This window comes from Echiichthys vipera, assembly GCF_963691815.1.
Source record: "Echiichthys vipera genome assembly, chromosome: 20".
Taxonomy (NCBI): domain Eukaryota; kingdom Metazoa; phylum Chordata; class Actinopteri; order Perciformes; family Trachinidae; genus Echiichthys; species Echiichthys vipera.
Genome location: NC_139845.1, coordinates 7080925 through 7107569, shown reverse-complemented (window position 1 = coordinate 7107569; position 26645 = coordinate 7080925). Strand labels below are relative to the sequence as shown.

Here is a 26645-nt window from a genome sequence, read left to right as displayed (position 1 = left end):
ACTCCGAAAGCAGGAGGAGAATCTTTTTGAAAGTCTTGAGTGAGCGCCGAGAGCATCCCGTCTGCCTCCATGACGTGGCTGGTGGTTAATCGAAAAAGGTTGTGTCCATGGCATCATTCCCTGAGAGTGAAGAACTGCGCTCTCTGAGCAAAACACACATCTTACATCAGCACTGGTACTTTGTTTTTGTTTTGTTTTTTTTAAAAGGAAAAAAACCTCACTCATCCCACCGGAAGTTCCACAAACGTTCACTTCCGAACGCATCGACTACTTTGGATCGACCACAGTGGCTCAGAATACTTGCGGTGTTTCGTTTTTTTGCTAAATGGTAACTGGCACTAGTTGAAAAAGCTCAGGTGCGGATATGGAAGTTTCTCAACCTAACCTCGTTTCTATTCGCACGTAGCCCAACACCTGTGGCTACGGGGAGAAGAGGAAACCAGAACAGACAAGAATCAACGCAGGATCTATTCAACAGTGGGGGGGGGGGGGTAAAGAGTTGTGACAGAATAGAAGGTAATAAAAGATTTGTAGGTAAATTGCTACTCAACAGATGATCACATGAACTCTAAAACATCCACATTTACAAAAAAGTATCAATAAAGATGAAAAGACAAATTAACCCTATTTAAAAAAAAAAAAAAGAGGAAACAATCCTCAGAATAGCTGAGGCTTTAGGGTCAAAATATAATAAAATCATTATCTCTTTCAATTAATAAATACATCATTCAGAATCCATAAAAATAACACATTAGAAAAAAACCCAACATAGATAAAACAAGAAATAAATTAAGCGGGTTATCGTGCGAGTCTTCGGACGACTCGTGATTCCCATTTGAAACCAAATCGGAGGCAGCACTTTGAGCAGCTCGCCTTTCGCTCAAATCGCTCCGAAACACAGACTCCCCTCTAGTTATCAAACATAGTGCACATTTGAGAGTTCCTTTTGCACTAGACGGTGCAAGTCTGCGGTGCACGCGTTGCGATTTCTCTACAAATAGAAGAATCGTGGAAGAATGCACCAAAGTGCTGCCTCTCGCTCGTTCCTCTCTCCTTAAAGTCATTATTGCTGGTGTGATTGAGATAAAAGGGGGGGAGGGGGGAGGGGGGGGGGGTTCAAGGGGAGGACTTGAAGGAAGGGACAAGCATGAGTAGAGAAAAGTACAAACAATAAGCACCATTTTGAAATTTCAGTTCACCGCGTCCTCCGTTAGCACCTCGTTGTCCCCCCTTCCCCTCAAAGCCAGAGGGGGGGAAAAAATAGACCCTGCTCGAGACATACAGCTCCGTCTCATCTGCTCCTCCGTCCCGTTCGCTGTGTTGCGGATGAAGCGAGTGAAGGTTGTGCCGAGGGGGTGAATCCAAGAGAGAGGAACTATTAAAATATGACGCGGGTGATCTTGGCATCGGAAGCTGCTCCCCAGCAAAGCGAGCGTCGCTGTTTTGTTTGGTAGACCTCCTGCATCTCTTTTGACCTTTCCAATGCCCGCAGGAGCCTCCGTCCACCGTTTCCCTGCAGCAGAAAATGTCACGACATGCTCGTCCCTCTCTGCTTCCCGTAGCTCCTTTTTTTCTGTTTTGTTCTTAGTGTGCTTGTGTGGTGAAGTCGTGCGTTTGCTTATTTCAAATCCGATACCCTGTCTCCTAAGCATGCACAGTGAGCGTGTGTGGTTTTTTTTCCATCGGTTACCGTAGACTCCGGGCAGTGTGTTCGGGTTTTTTTTTACAGCACAAAAGCGTTCTGGTAACAAATCCACCAAATTGTTGTTCTTTTTTTTTACGTCCACACGCATCATTTTGCTTTTGAAGATTTGGAGCGTTACACGAAGACGCGATTGTGTCTGTTGAGTTTCAGGATCTTCCCCAGTCTCTGCTTCGCCGTGGCCATTCCTTTTTTGGGCCGCTTGCCTGGAAAAACAACAGAAACAAAAAGGACAACATTAGAATTAAACATCTATACATTGTCAGATATTTTATATCCGTCAGAGTTCAATTATTCACATCAGTAACCAGCGTGCTCTACATTCTCCTGCTTTTTACACGCATGCTTACTGAAGAAATCACCAATATGACAAAGTGAAAATATTGATTTCAACTGAAAGGTGACTTTAAATTTACCAGACGTCATCCTTCATCGCAGCGGTCTCCCATTCGGAAACAAAAGGCCGTGGAGCAACAAAGCCGTGTAATACATTTAAATGTATTTGATGGTTCGTTTCTGACCGACAGCTAAACCCCAAGAATACTGTATGTACTATTTACTATCATGAGACAAAGAAATCTTCACTTTTCAGAAGCTTAAACTAGTGAATTTCACACCTTTTTCCTTGACACGACAAATGGATTATCAGAGCTGTTGCAGATTTAACGTCTTAAGTTATTAAATGTAAATACAAGAGACTTGGGCTTAAACATTTCACATTTGTTAAACTATTTATTTTCACATTTCCTTTTTGGAAATAGTATGTTTTAACTTATTTTATTTCCACATTAATGAGGTCCGTGCTTGATGTAATCTGTTGTATCCATTTGCTGCACATCTGCCAAATCTTTTATCTTCATATTAATTCTGCATTAACTCTGCTCTCAATCACTCCCACACTTCTTCTGTTTTAATCAACTTCACTTTCTCTTTGCCTCATATATAATTTTATTAAAGTTCCCCTTAAGACATGTTTTAAAATACTCTAATTTGAATAATGATTGTTCCACAGAAACTTCAATTACCAACTTAAGCATTTTCATTAATTAATATACACAGTTCCTAAACCTTTTCCAAAGTCAAAGTCAAAGTCAAGCACTTTTCTCGCATTTCAAGATGCTTTTTCAAGCTTTTTCTGAACCCTACAGCTGTGATAATTATATATTTATATACACATCACATAAAACATACAATGTATTGACTATTGCACTTATTTAAAGCAGTAACCTCTAATTTAATGTCCTAAACAAACATAATTATGTTTCATGAAAGCTTTCTACATTAGGATGACAAATCAATGGAAAACGTTTCATGTTTTTAAGTCGACTTTGCTTCTATTTCACCTAAATTTCAGGCAGTTCAAGCACTCTATTCAACATCAGAGCACTTTCCAAACCTTGAAAACACATTAAAATTCAAGTGTTTTCCAGCACCTTTTAAGAACCCTGAATATAGAATCTATGAATATGCAAATACTGCTGAACATCCTTCTTGTGTCAAACTCTGCACACACACCGTTATACAAAGTCACACCACCGTTTAGCTGACGAGAAGTACACATTTCCAAACCTTTCGTGGCCTGATTGCTGATAGGTGGGGGGTTGGGGGCGTGCCTCTTTGAGGGGTGCAGCGGTGGAGACATTGAGGGGTCACAGTACTGGTAGTCTGTCTCCGGGCTGCCGCCGTGGCTTCGGCCGAGAGGGCTGGGGAGCCCCTGATTGTCCCAGGCCTCGCTGCTGTTGCCCTGGCTGTCCATTGGGCTCTTGTCCCCCTGCAGTCGGTGCTGGTGCTGCGCCTCCTCCCTCTGCTCCAGCGGCGAGCACTGGCTGGAGCTGGACCACCAGGGCTCCTGGGACGAGGCTACCTTCTCTGGCTTTGAGGAGCACAGCAGTCCAGCCATAGAAAGCATCCCCTGAATGGCCTCTTCTGTGCTGGGTGAGGTAGGACGTTCTCTGCAGAAAGAAGCAGACAGGACAGGGTTATTTACTGCCTCTGTGCGTAGAAAAAATAACAGGTTTGAGCATCTCTGGATGCGTTTCTCACCGTTTGAGTGGTTTGTGTTTGTGCCTGAGATTCTGGCCAGACTGGTCCAGCTCTATGGTGTGCCCTGAGCCTCTCTGTTGAGATGAGCCCCTCTCATCCTCCTCATCCTCATCCTCCTGGGAACTCCCTGAGTCCTCGTCAGAAGAGGATGATGACGACGACGACAACGATGAGGCTTTATGCTAGAAAGATTAGAAAGATCCGTCAGTAAAAGTCTGATAGACGTGTGGCATTTTTGCCAATACATAAAACATTTATTCTAGCACTGTTTAGATGATGTTTGTCTTTAATTGTGGCCTTTTATGTATTGTATCTGTAGCTTTTTTATCTCTATGTTGTTTGTTTTATAAGTATCTATTATAAGTATAATAATAATATAATATAATAATAATATCAATATTCCTTTTTTATTATTACGCTGCATACAAAGATTTCAATTTAAAGTATGTAAACACTGCATTAGCAGCAATGTAATGTGCATGTAAAATAAACCAATACATAAATGAATAATCAATGTATAAAATTCCATGAATAAAACATTTAACCTACAACACAGTGATACTGATACTCCAAAGAAAAGCTGGAAACAATTATTATGGCATTCTAATAAGACTTAAAACAACCAAATTGGTCTCAGCGCTTCAGCGTTTACCTCTGTGGGAGAGTCACTGTCTAAATCCCCGTCTGACACGCTGGAGTGTCCTGAGACATCTTCCCTGAGTTCAGTCTTCACCCTCTCCAGACCATCTGAGAATCACAGGAACATACTATGAGCTCAACACATTGACGGGGAACACACGAAGATGCTAAAATGTGGGTTTAATAATAGCAAAAGTAACACCCGCTGGTGACTTACTGAGGAATGTGGGTTTCCTGACTGTGCTGTGCTGCTCTCGACTGTCCTGTGTCCTTTCAGACTTCACGTCCACACAACTCTTTGATGACCGCTCCCCCTCCGTCTTCACTGGGCTGCTGCCTGGCCGCCTCATATCTCTGCACACGCAAAGATCCATGATTAAACGATGACATAAAATGTGATTTCTTGCAAGAAAGTTAAAAAATACAGCACGCACATCTAAAAGGACTAGTACTGGGTGCACAGAAAGGCAAGTACAAAGGTTTAAATTATGTGTGTTAAGTGTTTTAATGGTGTATCAGCATGTGTAACCTTCATCAGACCGGGGCCTGAAACGTTACATGTGATGATATAACATTAAAACACTATAAGGAGCAGGCGCTGGTGTGCTGACTCATCCTTTAAACCTTTATAAAAATATAATTTCACCATAAAATATAGAGAGTCTGGACTGGTAGTAGAATGGAAAAATTGACAGCATAAAAACTCTGTGTCAACCTTGATAGTGATTTATGGGTCTGTCTATAAATAATTCCCCCGTTTCATTTCTTCATAAAAGCCATTTTGATGTTATTTAAGGTTGTTATTGTTCCTGTTGTTTCTGATAGTTGTTTCTGTTTCACCTCATTTAGTTTAGATTTTCTCTACTTGGGATGAGGTGTTTATATAATACTGGAAGGATTTTATATCTTTTCCAAATTAAAGATGATTATGTGCGAATGATGACAGAGCGTTAATTCATGAGAAGCACAAACATCGCTGTGTTGACCGAAGAGAAGCTCTCACCTGATGATTCTGCCGTTCACCAGCATTAGCCGTAGGTGGTTTTCCTCTATGGTCTCTGCAGCTGCTGATGCAGTTGACACTTTGTTGAGCTTCCCACGGACCTTGGCACAGAACGCTGCATCCTAAACAGAACAAACCACGGTCAGACAATAAAAACAGACATCTCTTAGTCTGCATAGACACGCTTTAGGGAGCATCGAACCTGCGCTGCTTTTTGCTTTACAGAGAAAACAAATGGAAAGCGGATTTTGTGATATGCTTTGTAAGTGTCTGTAAACGCTGACTGCTCACCTCCTCGAGCGGTCCCACCTCCAGCCTCCTCAGCACCTCCCTGGTGTGCTGCTCTAAGATGTCCAGGTTGGAGGGCACCTTAGGGATCTGCCGCTGCTGCTCCCTCAGCCGCCTGGCTGCCCTCCTCGCCTGCCGGGCCTGGCACAGCCTCTCCAGTGTCGCGCGAGTGGCCGGGCAGGCATTTGATCCAGATGCTACTCCACATCCACTTCCCTGAGGTTTCACTGGCTTGCTACCACCGACTGGTTCCTCCTGTTAATGTAAATAAAACACAACGAACCGAGTCAGGTTTCTACCAAAGTCAGTAATTTACAGGTTCAGAAGTTTATAAACTGCCTGAAAGATCAAGCAGGCCACATTTAAACTCATTTTTTAATTGTTTTCTGTTTAACAAAGTTTAAAAAAAGGGAACAATAGTGTTAAATATTCAATATTAACAAAACTGTACATATTCAATAGTTGTGTTTCCGAGTTACATTATTGTGGACTTTATTGCGTACCCTCTCTTTGCATACTAATTTTATTTTACTTTGTTACATTTTGTCTGTAAAACTGTGAGTTCAGGTACATTTAACGTCAACTTAGCAAACAAAAGAGTTATCTTTCTATGAAATCAATATGTTGTGTCAAATTACTGATATATTTCATAAGTAGCTGTGAAATAAGCATGATAATGTAGAAGGAGCGGGGCGTTATTAAGAATGAAACTTCTTCAGGGGGATTCAAGACCTCCACTGGTACGGTGATCACTGGGGAGGAAAATCCATGCTTAACACGAAGTTTACTAATAAAATATTAAAAAGGGGTCAGACTTGATAAGTTTTCACTTCTTTCAACTCATTTTCAGACATCAAATACTTTACCATGTTGTTTATTGAGAGTCTCTGTATATGTTTGGGGAGTATTCTTGTTTTGATGTCTTGTATATTTAATTTTCTCTATAACTTTCAAATTTAATGAGTTGACATTTCGACAGCATGTTGTGTTGTGTAACAAAATATGTCTTTTTTATTGCTCTTTTGAGCTTCAGTAGTCCAATTAGTTCACAGATAGCAACGTGTGGGTTTGTGGTTTTGTCTGCACAGCTCTTTGTTACCAGGCAACTATAAAAAAACATGTATGAGTGTGTGATTACCACTGTTAAATAAAGAACCTCAGCTCTACAAAACTATTCCAACAGAAAGCAAGTTGCAGCTTTTTGTAGCATGTAACAGTTTAGTTTTAAAACCAGTACCACGCTTCAGTTCAGGACATAAACACCTGCATCAAGTTTAAAAGGTCGGACCCTCTCCTGTTTCCGTTCCCCCTCGTCCCCTCTTACCTCCAAGTAGCGGATTTCCTTGGTCAGCTCTTTAATGAGATGGTTCGGCCTGATATGGTCTGGTACCTCACTGGTGGGCTCAGTCACCTGCAAAGACACAGCCGAGCACATTCAGACAGGAGAAGTGAACAGAAAGAAGTCTGTTGTAGGTCTGACAGACATGCAGGAGATAAGAACAAGCAGTGGTGACGGCCGTGTAACAATAACCCTGAGGACTGCAGATATTCACGGCAGGTCCAGGTGTACGGAGACGACCGTGAGAACACTGTGGCCGACGCTCACCTCTCTTTTCAACCAGGTCCTCAGTGCACTGATTAAAGCCTTGACTCCCTCCACAAGGTGGTTTGGGGGCGGACAGTTGTCCTCTCGAAGCTCTGAAAGGGGGATAAAATACAAGCATTTCCTTAGACGATACATAGTATTTAGATATTGGTGGCAAGTATTAATCCTCTGACCTAAGTATTGGAAATTTTGTACAATTGCAAGCTGATGCTCGTATCTTCTGTCTCGTGAAAACCATGCATCACCGAATATTGTGATTTTGAATTTTTCCTATAAACTAAATAATTAAATGTTTCTTTGTGGACGGGGAAAATTACCCCCCTACTTCAGTTACAATAAGCCTTTAAAGATGCATTGTCACAGAGTTGAAAACAGCGGTTTATGAAAAGTTGACGTTAAAGTTGACGTGTAGATAAAAAGTATCTACAGAACAGAGAAAAGATGCAGATTTGGAGCATGCATTCATTGGCCATTATGGGGATTTTACCCAGGACATTACAATATAATAATAATAATAGTAACAATAATAATAATCTTTATTTATATAGCACCTTTCATAACATAGAATACAATCCTTTCCTACTTTACAAAAGAAACAAATCAATAACAAAAGTATTAAAAACAGCCGACACAAAAACAATTCATTAATAAAACGTTAAAGAGATGAAACATTTAAAAAAGATTTTTAAAAAAAGGATAATAATAATAATAATAATAATAATAATAATAAAAGGATAACTAGTAATAAAACACATTTAAACAATTTCTAAGCCCCAAAAAGCCATGAAGCAAGAGAATTATGAGAATTATAAAAGAAATGATGATGATGATATGATGTTAGGACATGGTGGAATTAACAAAAAGCTAAATCGTAAAAATAAGTTTAGAGACATTTCTTAAAACTGTCAGCAGAAGTTATTTGTACTTCTTGTGGTTTTTGTTTGTTCCAAACCGTAAAACAACAGCAACAAACTGCTTCACCAAACGTTTTTTACGTAAAAATTCCTTTATTTCCGTTTATTACTATCTTCCTGACAGGTCTGATATGAAAAACTTTTTTTATCCAATATCGTGCGTTCTCATCCCTGTGATATGGACATTAACGTTTGACTCACCTTTTAGCATTTCCAAGAGGTTCTTGGCCACATACCAACAGATGGCCTCGAAGTACGGAAACTTAAAGAGGTCTGGGGTTTTCAGGCGACGCTCCATTTCATAACACCTACAAAACCAACAGATGAAACACAAATTAAACATCAGAGCAAAATCTATTTCTTGGTTTAAATTTAAATAAATCAAGCCCACTGTTGGTTTATCTGAGCTGTTTACCTGAGCTGCATGCCAATATTGAGGTTGTGAAGGAAGTTCCCTCCGAATGCCATGCAATCCTGAGAGGTGAGAACAGCATGGATCCAGCCTGCAGGGGGAGCCAGAGTACAAATGTTCACACAACTGACCCACACACTGACTTGCAACAATAGCACGCTTAAAGGCAGGCCGGTAAAATTACACCCTAATACTGGGCACATGATCAAATATGTAGGCAAGAGTGAACTGCGTGAATATATTTGGATATTTAAAGCACTTATATGCCTCACCATGCACAACAGTCCCACGTGTACTTGCAAAAACAAACTTCTTATCCTAAGGTTGTCCATTACAACTATGTGCTCCCCCTCAGATCAACAACACTCTTTATACAACACAAAGTGAGAGAAAGCAGAGTCTGGGGGGGTTGGTGTAAGGCTGACAGACAGGCCTGATAATGCACTGGTTGACTGACCTACTGTGCTCTCTGACCCCTTCTTAATTCCCACCTCTCCACACCCTCTCTGCCAAAAGCTCTGCTTTACAATGCTGCTTCAGCCCACTGAGAAAGCATGGCTTGGAGAATGATTGAGGACATCCAGCAGTTGATGGGCTGAACCGATCTTTGTCTGTCTCGGTGCACGGAGGAGAGCAAAAGAAACTCAATATCGGCTTAAAAAGTCTATTGAGAGACTGATGGATGGGTGCATTGTACGACTGGACACATTAGCTTCACTTAGGTGAGCGAAAGCACGTCATTTTTGGATGGTGTGGCAAAACACAAACATATGTTTAGCCTCTTAACAAAACTTCTAATTAACAACAACAGCACTGCTAAAGGAATGTAAGGAGAAGAAAGCTGTGATCTACAGAACCATCCCTACTTTCATCATATTACATAATAGCACTGTATGTTTTTTTTCCTTTGCAATTATGATCATCAAGAACTGTTTGCGTTGTTGCTCAGGAAGACATTACTCCTCTGTTATTTTCCCTTGGCAATGACAGAGGACCTTCAAGAAGCCTGTATTTTCCTGGCAGGACCCATGGGAAGAATGATTTTTTTTTACTTTTGAATGCATGTGAAAAGACAAACAAACCCAGAAAACGGGTCAGCTGGGTTGGAGCAGAAGAGTTAGTCAGGAGCTACAATGACATAACATTAGTGACACAGACAGCTGTATGCCTGTACGTGCTTGGAAACCACGTGGCAGCTGAGCGTCAAAGACTCCATCTTTCCACCAAAATTAGCATGTCATTTTTTTTAAACCCACTAAAAGTAGACAGACAGGGCTAGTAAACATTAGAAAGCAGCATGGAGACCAGTGACAATGTTAGATTCATTGCTGCTTTTTTATATCGGTACTTATTCAGTCTCTTTCAAACTCAGTGCCAACTAAGGTCGCACTCACACTGTCCTTCCGTACCGTGCACCAGGACGTTTCACGGCTAAAGTCTATTTCGTTTGACCAGTGTGAGTGCAACCGTACCGCTCCTAGGAGTGTCCACATCCCGTTTGGGAGAGGTGGGCTTTTGTACGAGCATGAGCATGCGCATGTGTACGAGCACGAGGCCTACGGGGTTCTGACGTCATTTTATGTGTGCCTGTTCGGACATAAAAAAAAAGAAGGACGGACCATGCGCGGACATTTAAAACAATGGCGGCAAAAGGTTCACGTTGGTGTGATGCGGTGGAGTGTTTACTGCAGATTTGGTCAGGGCAAGTACCCTAAAGCACAGGGCACGGGGCAGTGCGAGTGCGCCCTGATTTGGGACAATGTCAGACAACACTGCTTGGATGGAAACAGACTTTGTGGCGGATGGACAGAGGCGAGGCGTCATAGCATTGCCCCCCGGGAAGCAACAAGAATTGTTGCAAGAACAGTGTCCGACCAAGTTTCATGTTTTCATCAATGCTGATAAATAATTACTGCAGAGTCATTTGTCCTGGGAAGTCAATGCACATTTTAACCTTTCCCACTAACGACAAAAGCCAGATGTTGATAGGAAAGAGACTGAAGGTGCTTTCACACCTAACTTAAGATTGTCTGGTCTGATACAGACCAAACGGTCAGGCCCAGACCGTTTCCAAGCAGGCTGGTGCGGTTTGTTTGTCGTCTTTAAGCAAATGAAGAGATTTTGTGATCGAAGATAAGCATGAATTCAAAAGGCTTCAAATGGTTCAGGAAGGGATCTTTTAGAAAGCGATGTGTATATTCATGCAAATCCACAGCAGTCAAAAGCATGGTAACATGTTTGAGCATCAGCGTGTGAATGTGAGGATTTTGACAGACAAAAGCAGTTAAGTCCATTAAAAACTGTGTTAAAGTCCCACCATAAAGCCCCACCCCACCAAAATCAACATAAGCGCCTCACTAATGAGCAATTATAGGCCCATATCAAACACCTCTTTGTCCTTAAACAAATTCTTGTCATGTTTTACAGTCAATACAAAGAGAGAAACTTTGCTTTTGACTGTCAGTTGTCAACCACTAAGACAGACTGGAAAATTGGGTTGGACTTGGCACAGTGCTAAACTGTTTTAAATCCCATTTGAATGACAGTGACTACTTTGTGTTGTTATTTTACTCTTTTAAATCCTTTGTAAATGTGTCTTTTTGTATTGCCTTTGTATTTCTTGATACCTTTTATAAATCACTTTGAATTACTTTGTTGTTAAATGTTCTACACAAATAAACTTGCCTAATATTGCTGAACACGTTGCCTCTTCCTCTCGTCATGTCTCTACCTGTCATCATTCCAGTTTGTGACACCAGAGAACACAAATATAGATCTAAGAAGTGGTGTATCCCCTTCTGTCAGTCACCAAATGAACCAAACTACAGGTATTAAAAGAAACTAAAAGTCAGCACAGTATCCGCTTTGGCTGTATAGCTTAACACGCGCAATCTTCATACAAGTGTAAATATCACCACGGACCTGTAGGGATGAGCAGGGTGGTTCCTTGGGGCACAACACACTTGTAGCACTTATCCACTTTGTCTCCGAAGAACACTTCACTCTGATTGGGCGAGGAGCTCCATGCCTCGTATAGTGCAAGGTTGGCGAGAGTGGGCTTGATCAAGTAGAAGACCTTCTCACCCTGCAAAAGTAGAAGAAGAGGACTTGAACGGACGCCACACTTCAATGACGTTCCGTGTGTGTACAGTGTGTACAGGTGTGTTTCAGTATTGATAAAACAATATGATATTACTTTGTCAGAGCAAGTCTGAAATTTGTTTCCCATCACAGCACCTACATGTACAGCAACACAGAAAATGCAGCAGGAAAATACATACATTCAAAAGAATATCAGAATATCAGAAGACTTTTGCATTGAATCTGGGATTAAGCTCCATATTTAGTTTGAGGATTGACTGGTGCACAAAAGTGTGCTTCAGTCTAACCTTATTACATTTTGGAAACCTGTTTCTCCGGTTTATAGGTAACAATTTGTACACACTGTTCAGAACATGGTTGGGGTCATAAATGTTCTTAGTATGTTGTTATGTTAGTATGATTCATACAATTTAGAAGTGGTTGACATACAGTCTGAGCAGTTTCGAGTTGACGTAGCAGACAAACTCTTGTACCATGAAGTGTTACAGAACTGTAAAACACACATGATCACAGCGGTAAAAAAAAAATAATAAAAGATTTTTCTACTTGCTCTGAAAGATCTAAATTGGCAGAGAAACCAGATTCTGTGTTTTGTCTTATTGCAAATCTTCTTCATAATGGATAACAAGAGAGACTTCATGATTCAGATGGTGAGCCATAAACAATCTCTTCCGTTTTATTTGTGTTTATCTCAAGTGCATTATTATCAGTCCGCTCGACCAGTGTGTTCATGCTGCCAGGGTTGTCTGAGTTACTGAACAGAGATAATAGAACTGTATTATCTGAGCACTTGATGCTGCTTTTAAGAAACACCCACTAACACCTTGAAATCAATGTCAGTTTCAGTTTATCGAAGAGAGAGGGCGAGAGCCTCAAAACGGGCAGAGCAGTACTGCCCCCGGAGCTACTCGATGAATAGATGTGATGTGAGAAGCAGGGTGACCTTTCAGTAAGTGTTAGCCAATCAGCTGTGACTGCCCGTCCTAAATACCTCAGTAGACAAGCACACTACAATAATCACTTGAGCTTGACGCATGACAAAGGCAACATAGTCTTGGATTAAACGCTAAACAAGTATTTTATTTGGCCTGGAAAGTGTCCGGATACATTCATCTCTTTTTAACGCAAACACTCACCCAGAGAACATGGTACCAGACAGAGGTGCCTCCGAAGTCTATGTGGAAATCTGTGTAGCTGTCCTTGACCCCCATAAGGCAGTACTTCTGGACAAAGGGCTTGGGGAAAAAGGAGTCATCCGGCCAGTAGTTCTCTACCCAGGACATCTTCTGAGCCACGTCAGGAACCTCCACCAACTCGGACATCCTTGGTGGGTGGTGAGAGCGAGGGGAAAAGTCAGACCAAAGCAAAGTTAGACACACGGCTGCACAATAAATCACATATTAATCGCAATCACAATTTTGGCTTCCCACAATTAAAAGAACATAATTGTCTGCAATACATTTAAAATACGTCCTCATAAAAAAGCTGACATGCTGCTGCATGCACACCCTGCAACAGCAGCAGCAGCAGCAGCAGCAGCAGCAGCAGCAGCAGCAGCAGCGAGCAGATGGGCAAAACCAAAATCAAATGTCTGGAGCAGAAGTCAAGGTGTTGGTCCCTTTAGCTTATATTTTATTGATACTTCCAGGAGATGTATTGAATTTAGGTGAATAAGAACCATATGTAAATATTTGTTGATTAGCAGGAATGTGCACTACATGGAAGTGAAAACTGTGCTCCGTTTATTTAAAGTGCAATAAAATACATTGTACCTTAAAATCAATGAATATTCATGATGTCAATATTGATCAAAACAATTAATTATTTTGGGCAGAATCGTGCAGCCCTAGTTAGACTTCAATAAAGTTAATAGGGTTGTCTTAATGTTCTAAAAACTAAATAAAAACAAGACAACATCATGTCCTGGCATGTTTGAGCAAGATTAACATGCTTTTAATATGTTTATGTTGAATTATTATATTTAAAAAAACACTCAAGATACGACTGAAAGCTCCAGATAAACCTAGCAAGCTAAATAAAAAAAGGATAAAGCCTTAACTGCTAACATAATACATATTTGCCACTCATCCAATGATAGTTTATATAAACAATATTTCGAGTATGACATGACTGACTTTGTGCTGCCAGTGTTATTAAGGATCTGTGGTTACCGAAGCTCTTCCTTAAGTCAACAGAGCGAACTTGAGCTTACTTAGTGTCAGAGAACTCCAGGCTGATGAGGTTGAGGACCTTGGGTCGATGCGTGTTGGTGAAATACTTGATAAACTCGCTGAGCTTCATCTTGCTGTCCGCCTGCCGTGCCACATCTATCACATCGATGACTTTGTTGCCACCTGGATGGGACACAAATACCGTTTAGTCCACATGATATCAGACGGAGAAGTTCAGTAGTCGGTGACTCTTGAATGAAAAATATCTTCCGTCTTTTTAATTGGCCGCTGGGTGGGCGGGGAGTTCACTGAGGTCGGGGGCCTGCTGGCACGTCCATGTGCTTTTAGAGAGCAAACCCTGAGGGAAACTGGCACCAATATGGCAGCGTGGGGAGGGGGTTGTACAGGGAGGAAAGCGAGACAATCCGTCAATCTGTCCGGACCACCAGTCTCTGAGGAGGAGTGGGTGGAGGTGAGGGAGGCTGCTGCGTTCAGTGTCTGTGTTTGTGCGTGGGAGACCAGAGGGAAATATACGTATAGATGTGAGAAAGAGCGTGTGCATAGGCTTCGTGTGGTGTGTTTACGCGTATGAGACAGAAAACAGATGCTTCAAAAGGGGGAAAAGAAAAGCTGAAACGCAGCGAACAGTTGGGACGCTACAAATCACACCCGGGTGACACACAGGGCCGGAAGTAGGACCGGAGCGCAGTGTGTGTAGCAAGACAGCTGCTTGTTGTATTTTCCCCACACCCCTCCCACTCACCTTTTTTATTACCCCTTTGCGCACGCACACACAAACACACACACACGCACGCACACACCTCTGAAGGTCCAGCTGGCCAGCGTCTGATGACAGAGAACAGCTGGAGTAGAGGCAGTCAGTCACACGGTGACAGACAAAACACCAGCTTCACAAAACCGACAGCAGGGGAAAAAACCAAGTCAACACCTCTACTGAACCACCTCGAGAGACACTCCACTACCTGCTGTAATCGCAATAATATATTAAAACACCCAGTAATGCTAAAGTGGTCATTAATTAAGGTAATTGCTGCAAATAAGTCGACATGCTTAAACCAGTAACCCGAAGCTTAGAGTTTAAGTGTTTTTCCTATTAATCATCGATTTCTACAGCAATCATTACCCCAATACTGTAGTTTTAACATCTTTACTATCATTATGGTATTATTATTAAAGATTAGGATGGTGTTTTGCATTTTCATATGTTTGCTACACTATATGTTATAGTATATCCCCATCTGTTACCTCAGCACAGCGTCCATTACTCCGTAATTCATCCACATAGCGTTTCCTACGCAAACCTTATGGGAAAAGTCAAAACTTGTTTTCTGAAGTGTCACTCAGCAGCTTCTTGTAAGGTAGTTTTACAATCCCACAGATGTGCACTGTCCACCTGGCGTGATAAAGTATCTGCCCCGGGGTCAAAACAACGCTTATAGCCAGCCTCTGAACTGGGGCAGAGAGTAGATTTATGTAAAAAAAAAAAAAAACTCACAAAAATACCGTAAAAAGATACAACTCTCTAATGCAGATAATAAAAGTAAAACGTTGACTTTATCTTCTACGGTGTGCGTAGAGAATAATAGGACAGAAAGCTGAGGTCACAGATGAGGCTAATATATCATCTTTCAGGATACTGTTTGGTTTCTGTTATATTAGAATATTTTTACATTTCTATACATGCTTAATACATGATTAATAAATCAGTTAAGACAAACGTTTTGCTCAAGCAGATAATGGAACTGCACCATTTCTCATAAACTTACATTTATGTTAAATGGTCAAGAGGATTGGACAATATACAACGTTTTACAGCTTTTTTGGCATTGGAGAGAGAGAGAGCTGGGTAAAGCATGCAACAAAGGTCCCCAGCTGTAAGTGTCGATGTGTATATGATGATATATATCATCAAACTGATATAAAAATATGTATTGTATATATTTTTCTATGTTGTGATGTCGAAAATCATAAAAAAATAACTACAAACAAATAAATATTTACATCATTTGGATGATGCTTTATGTTCTGATCCTTGCACTTTATGTTCACATTGCACTGAAGTTGTTGATAACATGAGAAAATACTAACTGGGATACCGGTATATGATTTCAGCCATATCGCCCAGCCCCAGTGATATGGCATTTATATGGTGCGCCTCTAAACCAGGTTGCACTAAATTTGACATGTGACACTCTTGTATTTAACCCATCTGGGTCTGATCAATCATTCCAAGAGTTCAACTGCTCTTTCTTCGATGCTTTACCACTGACTGGGCCCAATCAAGGGCCACACACTATGTTGGTTACACAAGCGTTTAGACCCTAGTGACACATAGAAGACATCAACGTTCCCTCCTGTTGTCCCATTGTCTTCTAAATGTAAGAAATGTAACCTGACACTCAGTCCCTGATCACAACACCTGTGCCTTGGCTTAATGCTCAACCGGGCATGGGAGAGGGAGATAAAGCGAGAGGGGGAGTCTGTAATCTGAACTTAATGATAAAAACACCAGTGGGTTTGGTAATGGGCTTGTAATAGGAACCGGGAAGTGGCAGGCCGTTTCACTAAGGAAGCGAGGTGGTCATAGAGAGGGTAGTGAAAGCTTAGCCATCAGTCATTTAGAACTCATTCAGCCATCGCCTGATGTCTGATAAGTGGGTTAAAACCCCATGAACCTAGAAACCTGTTCTTATTGACACACAGATGGCGCCTGCTCAGCGATGGCCACTTAGCTGGCTGGTGTTGGGTGGTTTCATTAGCTTTTAAGCAGACTGAGGCTGCTTGTATACCCACATCCTTCCCAAAAGGATAAACACTAGTGCATTATTGTATGTGTGATACAGCTGACGGCAACTGTTACGCTGCAGAATGAACCCAGTTCATTATGAAGTGTCCTTACCTACATACTGCTCCACATCTTTGACAGAGAAAGTAGGGGCTGGTAGTTTGAGCCCCAGGCCCTCCATCTCGGTGACCACTATGGGGTAGCTGAAGCCGTGTCTCTCCAGGTATCTGGTTGTCACCAGCTCGCCCTTCATGTGCATCATGATCTCCTCACCACTGAAACAAGTTCAGAAAGTTTCTTTTTTTACGAAAGACAATTTGGACTTTGTGAAAAGTGACTGCATGGTCGGTGTCTCGTTCATCTTTTTTCTCCATGCCTTATAAATGCATAATTTATAAGCTTGTTCTGTATATCTTAATTATTAAAACATGAAGATGAATGAATGAAAATTAAATATATCTTGTGAAATATTAAAATGACGACAGGTTATATAGATGGGTGGAATTTTTACGACCCTGACAAGGAAGTCTAACGCAACCTCTGATCTACACTGTAGGCTACAACGCCTCCACAAAAATGTGTAATTGCCATTAACGTCAGAAGGGTAAAACCAGCTTTATAATGAAATCTTGTCTGATAGCGCGGACATGAACGAAGCTTGACCCTTCGTTGTTCGTTCGACAGGTTAGGGCCATCTTTAGTATACATGTGCATGTGTTTAAATTGATATCTACCTGGCGAAGGTCCTGGTCTGGAGCTCCTTGACAAACACTGGGGTGCCGGCCTGCACCGGCTTTGAGCCGTCGTTTGGCTCTGTGTAGTCGTGCCTGTGGCCGTTGTTCCGCTTTTTCACTGCAACAAAAAAAGAGACATCTGGGGATCACGGGGTTGTTGTGTTCCATTTTCGTCATAGCGTTGCCCTCTTGGAGCTTGTTCTCCCAACAAAGTGGAAAATTACCCACATCACCACCACTTTTTGTGAGGACCATAATTCACTACTCAACCCCTGAGCTAAGAGACGGGGATGAAGGGGCTCGCCCAATCAAAGTGGAGGGCTTACAACGCCACTAAATTAGCCTGTTAATGTCTGCCCTCTGGCTCTGAGGTTGAGCGCACTCCCCAAAAAAATTGACTTGAATAACACTGCAGAGTGGCCCTTATCCCCTGTGACCTGTCATACATACAGAGAGGAGTGGGAGGGGGAAACTGAAAGGAAAGAGGGTTAAACATGTAAATTTAATGCAGAGAATCAGACGACAGTTTTGACGAATGAGATGCATGTTAGGAAGGAGGGAGACAGAGAAACGAAACGAAACAAATACTCACTCAGGGAGGGTCCGTGTACGGCATCACAGTTGGGACAGTGGTAAACATCGATATCCACAGCATGATGCTCTTCTACCTGCACACAGCTGGAGATGGACAGGAGATGCGTTAGTTCACAACCTTGTTCCAACATGTTTACACATGATTCAGGATCTCTCCTGCATGCCTCTCCCATCTGAGATCATTTTGTGACAGTGTTTTTGTTTCACAGTTGGGCTGCAACACACAATTATCATTAACGTTTCGTGTACAGATTATTTTCTCGATTTATTGATAAAACCTCAGAAACAAAGAAAAAATGAATAATAAATAATTATATGCCAATCCATTTTCTCAGAGCCAATAGTGAAAACGTGTTCCACCAACCTAAGTTTGGAAATAGCCAAATAAGACTTTCATAAAATACAAAGAACACCAAAAATTGATTGATTGATTGAGAACCTTTGATAAGCTGAAGTCATCTTTTCTTAAACTTAAAAATGAATTTAAAAATAAATGAATTTAGCAAATCTGTTGCCAGTTAATTTAAGATAACTAGTTCTTGGCTCTAGAATGGCAATTTAAATATGCGCAAACACTCCCAAGATGGCATATTAGGATGTTTTTACGTTCCGACGTCTTTAAATTAATGGAGAATAAGTTAAAAACCTTGACTGAGCATCAACTTGCTGTACAAATAGTGAGGTTTGTTGCAGCTTTGCGTTATTTTCCCATGGATCTGCAACAGTGTCACTTGTGCTGATACCCCTGAATGTCCTGTAGCAGCCGAACCACAGGCAACAAACACACATGCATTCCTCTGTTGCATACCAGAGCCCCATTCCTGAACAGCATGCACCACAACAAAGTTGCCATTCCGCCTGAATCGACACCAATGGCTATTTAAAGTTAGAAAAACTGCAAGCTGCATATTTGTGTGGCTCAAGGATGTGCACAGGTCATAGTTAGGGTTAAGTGGTGTGAGGGAGAGGTCACACACAAAAGGACCTTCTGTGCCACCGCTATGCCCATCATTTTGTTGTGATTTCTGAGATCTGAAGACAAGGACCGTGGTTTATGAGATCAGCAGTCAGGGACCATGATTCCTCTCTGTGTGCGCAGACCCCAAAGGTAGATTCTACCACACCTGAGATCTCAGTGCCCAGCCATGTCTCCTCAGCAACAGCTAGTGTATTTGTGTGTGGGCGTGTGTGGGTGTGTGTATGCCTATATATGTGCGTACGTGTGTCTGTCTTGGTGTATCTCTGTGTGTATATTTGTGGGGGTGGGAGGTTTGGGTTTTCATGGTGTTCTTTGTTGTTCATGATTGGTTTCATTTTTTGTTTGGCTTTTATTTTCTGTAAAGCACTTTGTGCTACAGTTTGAAAAGTGCCATATAAATAAAGATGATTTAATTTGATTTGATGTTGTATGTCCCAACTTGACCTAGAAATAGCGGTTTCTATTACTACTCTTCCTGCATTCTGTGGACTTTTCTTTGCTTTGCTCAGCAGCTTGGTGTGTCCATATCTACACACAAGCATCAGAAGCACAATAAAAACAAACTGACTGCTTCTGGCCACTTACTACTTGTATGATCAGACAAAGAAATCAACATTTTTACTTACTCACTGAGCTTCTACCGTACTAATCCAACCTCTAACATGGCCAGGGCAAATGCAGTTATTTCACTTCCTGCTTGTTTTTAATCTAGCTAATTGTTATGATGGCATTAGGTTTGAAATGATGGATTCGTGGCTGATGTATCTGTTTTGAAAAGATGAATGCCTGCAGGAGGGATGGCGCTGACTGTGCCTGCTATCAGCTTTGATCTACAAGAAATTGCAGGAAACTGTAAAGGAAATAAAGCTGAGGGCCATTAACTCATCAGGAAGTGGTGAGCTTGTGTGAATGCTGGCCCCAATCACCCTGATGAACTAACAGGATACCCACAGTAGCTGCCTCTCCCCAGCTTACTATGTAACCTGGTGCTATTATTGGCTGAAAACCTGTTGAAAACACTGTTTGTTATGTTTTCCATAACATGCATTTAGTTGCCACACTCATCCTGAGCAACTTACAAAACAAACACATGTTCAGCTTATCTAATTTACTGATGGAACGTTTGACGCCATTAAGTAGGCTTGTTTGTCAGTTACCTTTTGCCTCCAATATCCACAGAAAAACTATGACAATAGCAAATGGCCAGCAGAAAATCTCCAGCAGAACTCCTGCTTTTGCACGTGAATTAACAATAACAGTGCAGTGCTTGGCTGTAGTATTAAACCTAGCTCATGTATCAGGAATCTTGGTTCACATGTGGCTGTTCGCTCGGAGGAAAGCATGAGTCACAGCTCTCTGCAGCCGGCTCGGGTTGGTTGAGATGTGTGAGAGCAGCTTGAGCTCAACCGAGGTCACCTTATTGTCCTCATCTCACTTGGTATTTTCCTTTATGTAATGCCACAGAGGGAAATCAGGGCACTGTGCCACATACACCGGCCTGACTCAGCTTACGTGACACCTGGAATGATTAATACAAGGCCCTGAAGGTTTGAAACTGTGTGGACTTGAGATAGTGACTGTAAAAAAAGGGGGAGGCAGCTCAGCTGAAAGAGAAAGAGGGCCAAGTATTTCCTGCCCTGCTCAGACTTGATGTATTGCATCACTGCAGAGTGTGCAAGCAGTTCCTCTTGCACCAACGTGCACCTCATTTGCTTGGAGAGCAACAGAGTGAGGATCAGATTTGAGACAACTGAATTGACGCCATCTTAATACTTAATGAGATAACGTTATCATATGTTGTAGGACAACAACAGAGCATATTGTGATAGGTGACACAGAGTACAGTCGATATGTCTCACAAAGATAAAAACAAAAACCGCGCCAGACTGGAGACTCATTCTGTGACGGCAACGCAGCAGATTCACTAGCAAAACATCCCTTCCTGAATGACAGGAGATGTGTGTACTTGGTTAAAGCCCTGCCATCAACAGCCCCTCTCCCTCCACTTCCTCTCATCAAGGACCTCCTTCCTGTGTGACTGAGAGGGCTTATTCATTAGTGCATGCACTGTGAGGGGTTCATTGTCCTCCATGATCAGTGCAGAATCACAAAGGCTGGAGGCGGGCATCACTATTATTTTCAGCTCTAAATAACTGCTCTACATGGGGTGGCGACACGCCTACATTAGGGAACTGGCAGATCCCTAATGGATGGGTGGTAGAGAGAGACAGAGAGAGGAGATGAGGACAGTTAAACACACCTGGCTATCTTTATCTACCCCAGAGGAGCACCTGACTCCTCCGGTTCTTTTCTCTAATGCACTCAACCAAAGCTTACATAAACATTGCTGGACTTGGACAGCCGTAAAGAGCCACTGAGCCCTGACAGATGGATCGAGATCTGTCATGTTGGCCTCACTGGTTAAATCAGTTTAGCTTGCTATGCGTAAAAGCGACCCAACATCCCCACAGTGGTTACAGCTTGAAAGAAACCTCTCTGTAGTCAGCTGGTAAACAACAAAAGAGGATCACTTTGTTGTTTATGGGGCGTCAGGGAGCCCCGAGGAGTTTTAACAACTTAATTGTTTTTGGCGCAGGTTGAGTTGCCTTGAGGCTCCAAGCACTGGGGCTCTACTTTCACACATGCCTTCAACATGGTTGTCTTAAGGCCCCCAGTGCCCCTGTAAAACCTACAAAAGTCATCAGTCCTATGACTGTCTGCTGCTGGAAAACATCAGCCAAAAAAACTCAGTCTGAACTCAACCAAAGATGGACTGGTTTGTTGATCCTATCACTTCCTTCTACGCATGTGTTTTTCGTTTATTATGAGTTACAGTGAGTTTGGGATTACTATGAAGCAAACTGTGACAAAGTGCTGCAGGAAGGAGTTAGCATTTATTGCACTTCTAATTCCCTCTTCTCAAAGTCAATGAGTTTGTTAAATGGTAGATGGGGAATTTTTGTTCTACAACAAAATAGACCAGTAAATGCTCCTAGTGGCTAAATGAGCCTACGTCATTACAGCAAACATTCAAAACCAATTGAAGAAGCGATGGTGACATTGTCATGCGACCATCGTGTAGTTCGTTTTTAGCCTATGTAAGCTTTTTACTTCTAGCGATTGCATCCAAGTGGTGACCTTGCACAGCAGCCACGTTTTCACGATAACACATATTGGGTCACACGAGAATTGCATTCACATGTCACACAAAATTCCCTCTCGTCAGGCTCCAAGTAACGTGTTTTATTCGGCCAATCAGCGTCCTTTGAGGAGCTACTGGCAGTCGAGTGGGGAGGTTGGGTTAGATGACGATATGATTATAACAATGGTGGCTCCCAAAGAGTTTAGCGTAACATCAGTTTTATCAGAACTGAAGTTTTTCTTCCTTGAGAGAATCGAAAGGCACTGAAGGCTTTTCTCGATGGAAAAGATGTTTTCGCTCTTCTGTTGATTGACTTTGGAGAGAGTTTGATAGAAAGAGGGTTCATCCAATCACCGGTTCCCAAATAACACCGTCTCAGATGTGTGAAACTGACCAGTCAGGTTAGAAAAGCGATGTTCTTGCTAAACAAAACGTGTAAGTATCATAAACATGTTTGACACAGAGCTTATTTTCTAATAATACAAAACCCAATGGAAAATGCAGTTGGCTATTTGTCAAGTGAACGAGGGAAACGCTAACTTCCGGGTTGACCTACAAAAGTATGTCATCCCTGCAAAACGCTATACTGAGATGTCCATATTACATTGCAGCAAGTATACAGTTTTCCATTGATTTAGATTTAATACGGCACACAGAAATCTACTTCCTATTACTCTACTCATATTTATAGTGATGTGTCTGAAGTTTTCAATTGTATGGCAGAACAGCTTTATCTTTAATATCATCATTCACTCTGACTGCTAATCAATACAGAAGGCTGTTGACCCCTAATCAACATTGATCAAGCTGGATGTAATGCAGTTTCCCTGCCCCGAGAGACCGCTATGCTAATGAATGTAGACATAGCTTTTAACAGGAGCTATGAGGTTGCCCTTTACTTTGACCAATTAACTAATCAAACATCTAAACAAATGATGTGAAACGTTTCTTTCATGGACAACAGTGGTAAAAAAGAAGAATCCTTCCACTCGTCCATCCATCCACTTAGTGTAAACACTAAAAAGGCACTCTGTAGAGGCTATCCATCTCTCTTTAGCGTGCTCACAACCTGTGCGACATTGACGGATCGTGCATTGAACTTGGCTAGCTGGAGCGCCCATCAATCATTCCCTCTGTCCCATTGAGCCCCGCTAGTCTATCATCACCCCCACCGTCCGTACCTAAACCAGACAACGGGCTGACTCGAGTGCCTGATACCTACACAGGGGGAAACCCTGTGATCTGACGTGACCCAGTGAGTAGTTCCAGCATACAAACAGCCACAGTGTTGACAAAAACTGGCTTTGGAAACACTGGAAACAATCCATTTAGAAGAAGCAGGTCTTGTAATTAGGCGAGGCTCTAAATGGTAAATAACAGGGTTCAAACTAACATTTGTAATCTAAACCACAGGCTTTAGTAGTGGGTTTTGGTGCCTAAAGGAGACCTTCGGGGCATGGTACTCAACCTAGGCGCTGAAAGATAAACCTGGGTTGCAAGATGATTAAGAGGATAGAAGAAAAGCCCAAATATATTTCTACGACACCAACTTATGTCTAATTTGACTTTTTTAGATCAACAATATTTTTTTAAATTGATTTCAAGCAGGAAAGTCAGTCTTTGGTTGATCCGTTTACCCAGCATTATGGAAGAGAAAAGCTTGGATTGGTGCATCTACCACTCTTCAGTTATATGTCAACAACAAAAGGGGCAAGTGTGTCAATAAAATAGTCTGCAAGCATTTGAGAGCCACTTGTCTACACCCAAGATGATCTTTTTATTCCTCAATTTACACTACTCCAACACAGATAAAGCATACAGTGTTTTTCTAATCACGCCCAAGTCCTCATCCGGCCAAAGTCCCAGGCTGTATTGTGTACTGACATGCAGAGGAGATACAGGTGATGGAAAACAGGACACTCTCCAGAAACTCAGGCAGCAAGACAAAGTCTCTAGCAAACTGACAAACAGGCACCAGGAGGTTGAGCTCCTCTCCTTTCCACTCCATCGGAGTGCCATCTCCCACAGCCAGAGAATATCCCTTTCCTTCTGGCCAGCCTCGTGGGAAAGAGGCAGGAAATGTGGCCGGTTTTGGAGCTCTGCTTTGTGTGTGTATGTGTGTCTATCTGCTTATTAGTCATCAATGGGGGAAGCTCCAACATTTGTTCCTGTTGTTGCTTGCACATGACACACAGCCAGCCAGTCTTTTTTGGCTCTGATAAGGCCCAAATTCTATCCGCCGAGTTTTTGGCAGCATGCTCAATGTGGTTACGCAATGGCTTCCGTCATTTCAACACGAGCAAAAACAGATTATTGTATTCATAAACAGTTGCTGTGGAGATGCGCCCACACAGGCTGATTCAAGGGACTGAAGAACAGGGCATGTCTAACTCCTGTCTAAGTCTTCCTACGGACTTAGGGGCCACATCAATAAAAAGTACCTGGGTCTAACTCACAAGATGTCATTTGACAATTATAACATGTACTTGATGGCAAAATATTGCTTCCTTCTCTTAGGATCAGAGAATAACATGGTGAGGTACACAAAAGCTGCCTACTACCGTAACAGTATAGTCACCTCAGCATACCTTATGGTGCTCAATTAAAGGCTTAAACCTGATCGTTCAATTGAAACTACAATTGGGTCACTTTGTCCCCCGAAATAGTACAGAATGACCCAAAACATTGGGTGTTAATCGCAGTATCTGGGTTGGGTTTGAGCATGCATAACTTAAAATCATATTGCGCCATACACGTTTAGACACAAAAATGGCTTTATTACACAACAATAAAATTCCCATTATGATTTTGACAGCCTCTGCCCACACACAGCATGAATCATAAGACGCATCTGTAACACAACTCGTCCACTTGTTACCAGTTATGAGGTTTGTACATTTAAAATAAAGGAAAGAAAAGGAAAAATGGGACAAAACACTTCCATAAGCACACTAGGGAGATATGGCTGCATGGTACCTTTAAATAATCCCCCTGTTGACCACTAGGGGTCCACTGCCATGTGCTTCCTCTGCAGGAAAGGGGGGATTTAAATTTCTTAAGCTGTCAATCAAAACCAGACCATAACAAGCTCCTTGTTCTCTGTATTTTGCTTTCAAATAGAGAAAACCACCAAAAACACATATTAAAAAAAAGAAGGTAAATTTGCATACACAGCTTGACATTTGTACGCATAAGTATTATATGTTGTGTAATAATCAGGTATAACAATATCAAACAGATTGTGTCCAAATAAATAGAAGTTATTTATGAAATCTAGTTTATGTAAAAAATGAAATAAAAAAATGTTTATTTGTTCATTTTATTTCCATTAGTATTTAATTTTTCATGCTCATTTTACTGTCTGGGTTTTATTTTAACATTTGTTATCATGTGAAGCACTTTGTGACTTTGTCTTTAAAAAGTGATATATGAAATAAACATTATTATTGTTATTATTATTAATACTACTACTATTATTATTGTATTGAGTAACCTCACATTAGTGAAGCAGATTTCAAAGCTTTGTAGCCAAACTGGTATAGAACAACTGGAATAACAGGCTCTTAATCTGTTAAATCACAGTAAAGAAAACAACATTAAACTTGTCTCTGAAGTGACTACAAGGAAAACACGCAGCCTTTCCACGTCACGATGACCCCTCCATGCTCTCGATTGGTTGACTGACACACAATCCTGATAGATCCGCATTTAGTAGATACAAACTATTTGCCGTTTGCTCTATTTGAGTCAATTAACGTTGGTTATCAGGGTTATTACAAAGGCAGAGTACAAGTGGTGTGTTTTTGTCTCTATTACCGGAACAATTGACTAAATTCAACCCGGTTTCAGAGCACGAAAACCCCACTTTCTTCCCGTAAAGTCGTGTCAATAGACGGTTTAAAACCCCCGTCGCCCACCGCTAGCGTTAGCAAGTTAGCTACCAGTCAACGCCGCTCACAGAACCGTCGCCTTTCTTTCATAAACAATCAGTGTTTGTCGCTTCTAACGGGCCACATCACTGGAAGACATTGTAGCCTACATACCTGCCGTGAAACCAGTCTTTACAGATGTCGCACTCGATCATGAACCGGCTCACATCGTAAGGCTGCCGGCAGACACAGTACAGCGGGGCCGCCGCCATCTTCCTACTGTCCCCAAAACAACGCAGGAATGAAGCGGGGCGGGGATTTAACCCACCAGTCCGGAAACACCCGAAGGGGAGAGAGAGAGAGAGCCGGGAGCCGAGTGTACACGAAGTCCTCCGTTCTGAGGCAATCCCAGCTCTGACGTCAGTTTCCGAATCATTCATTTCCATCTGGTGTAGGCTCACGCGCACCAACAATAGACACAAACTTTTTCCAACAAAGGGATGACATAATGGCCTTGATTTGGGCATTTGTACAATCTTCATTAAAAGTTATATAAATATTTATATAATAATACACCCAGGGGGGCTTTTCGAGGGGTACAGAATGTAGAAGTATTCTCATCTCATCTCATCTTCATCCGC

The 26645-nt window shown here is 41.8% G+C and overlaps 1 protein-coding gene across 1 annotated transcript; it reads right to left on the bottom strand.

Moving 5' to 3' along the window:
• Nucleotides 1-1115: 1115 nt before the first annotated feature.
• kdm7aa (lysine (K)-specific demethylase 7Aa) lies at nucleotides 1116-26280 on the bottom strand. Its single transcript, XM_083935282.1, has 18 exons — nucleotides 26179-26280; nucleotides 18013-18098; nucleotides 17421-17538; nucleotides 16801-16961; nucleotides 13922-14063; nucleotides 12846-13032; nucleotides 11530-11692; nucleotides 8611-8698; nucleotides 8397-8503; nucleotides 7282-7373; nucleotides 7000-7086; nucleotides 5679-5930; nucleotides 5388-5509; nucleotides 4602-4738; nucleotides 4398-4492; nucleotides 3746-3927; nucleotides 3272-3654; nucleotides 1116-1908 (listed from the first exon to the last, which is right to left on the bottom strand). The coding sequence occupies exons 1-18, from the start codon at nucleotides 26274-26276 to the stop codon at nucleotides 1820-1822; spliced, it is 2589 nt and encodes an 862-aa protein (XP_083791408.1). The 5' UTR covers nucleotides 26277-26280; the 3' UTR covers nucleotides 1116-1819.
• Between the last annotated feature and the right edge of the window lie 365 nt (nucleotides 26281-26645).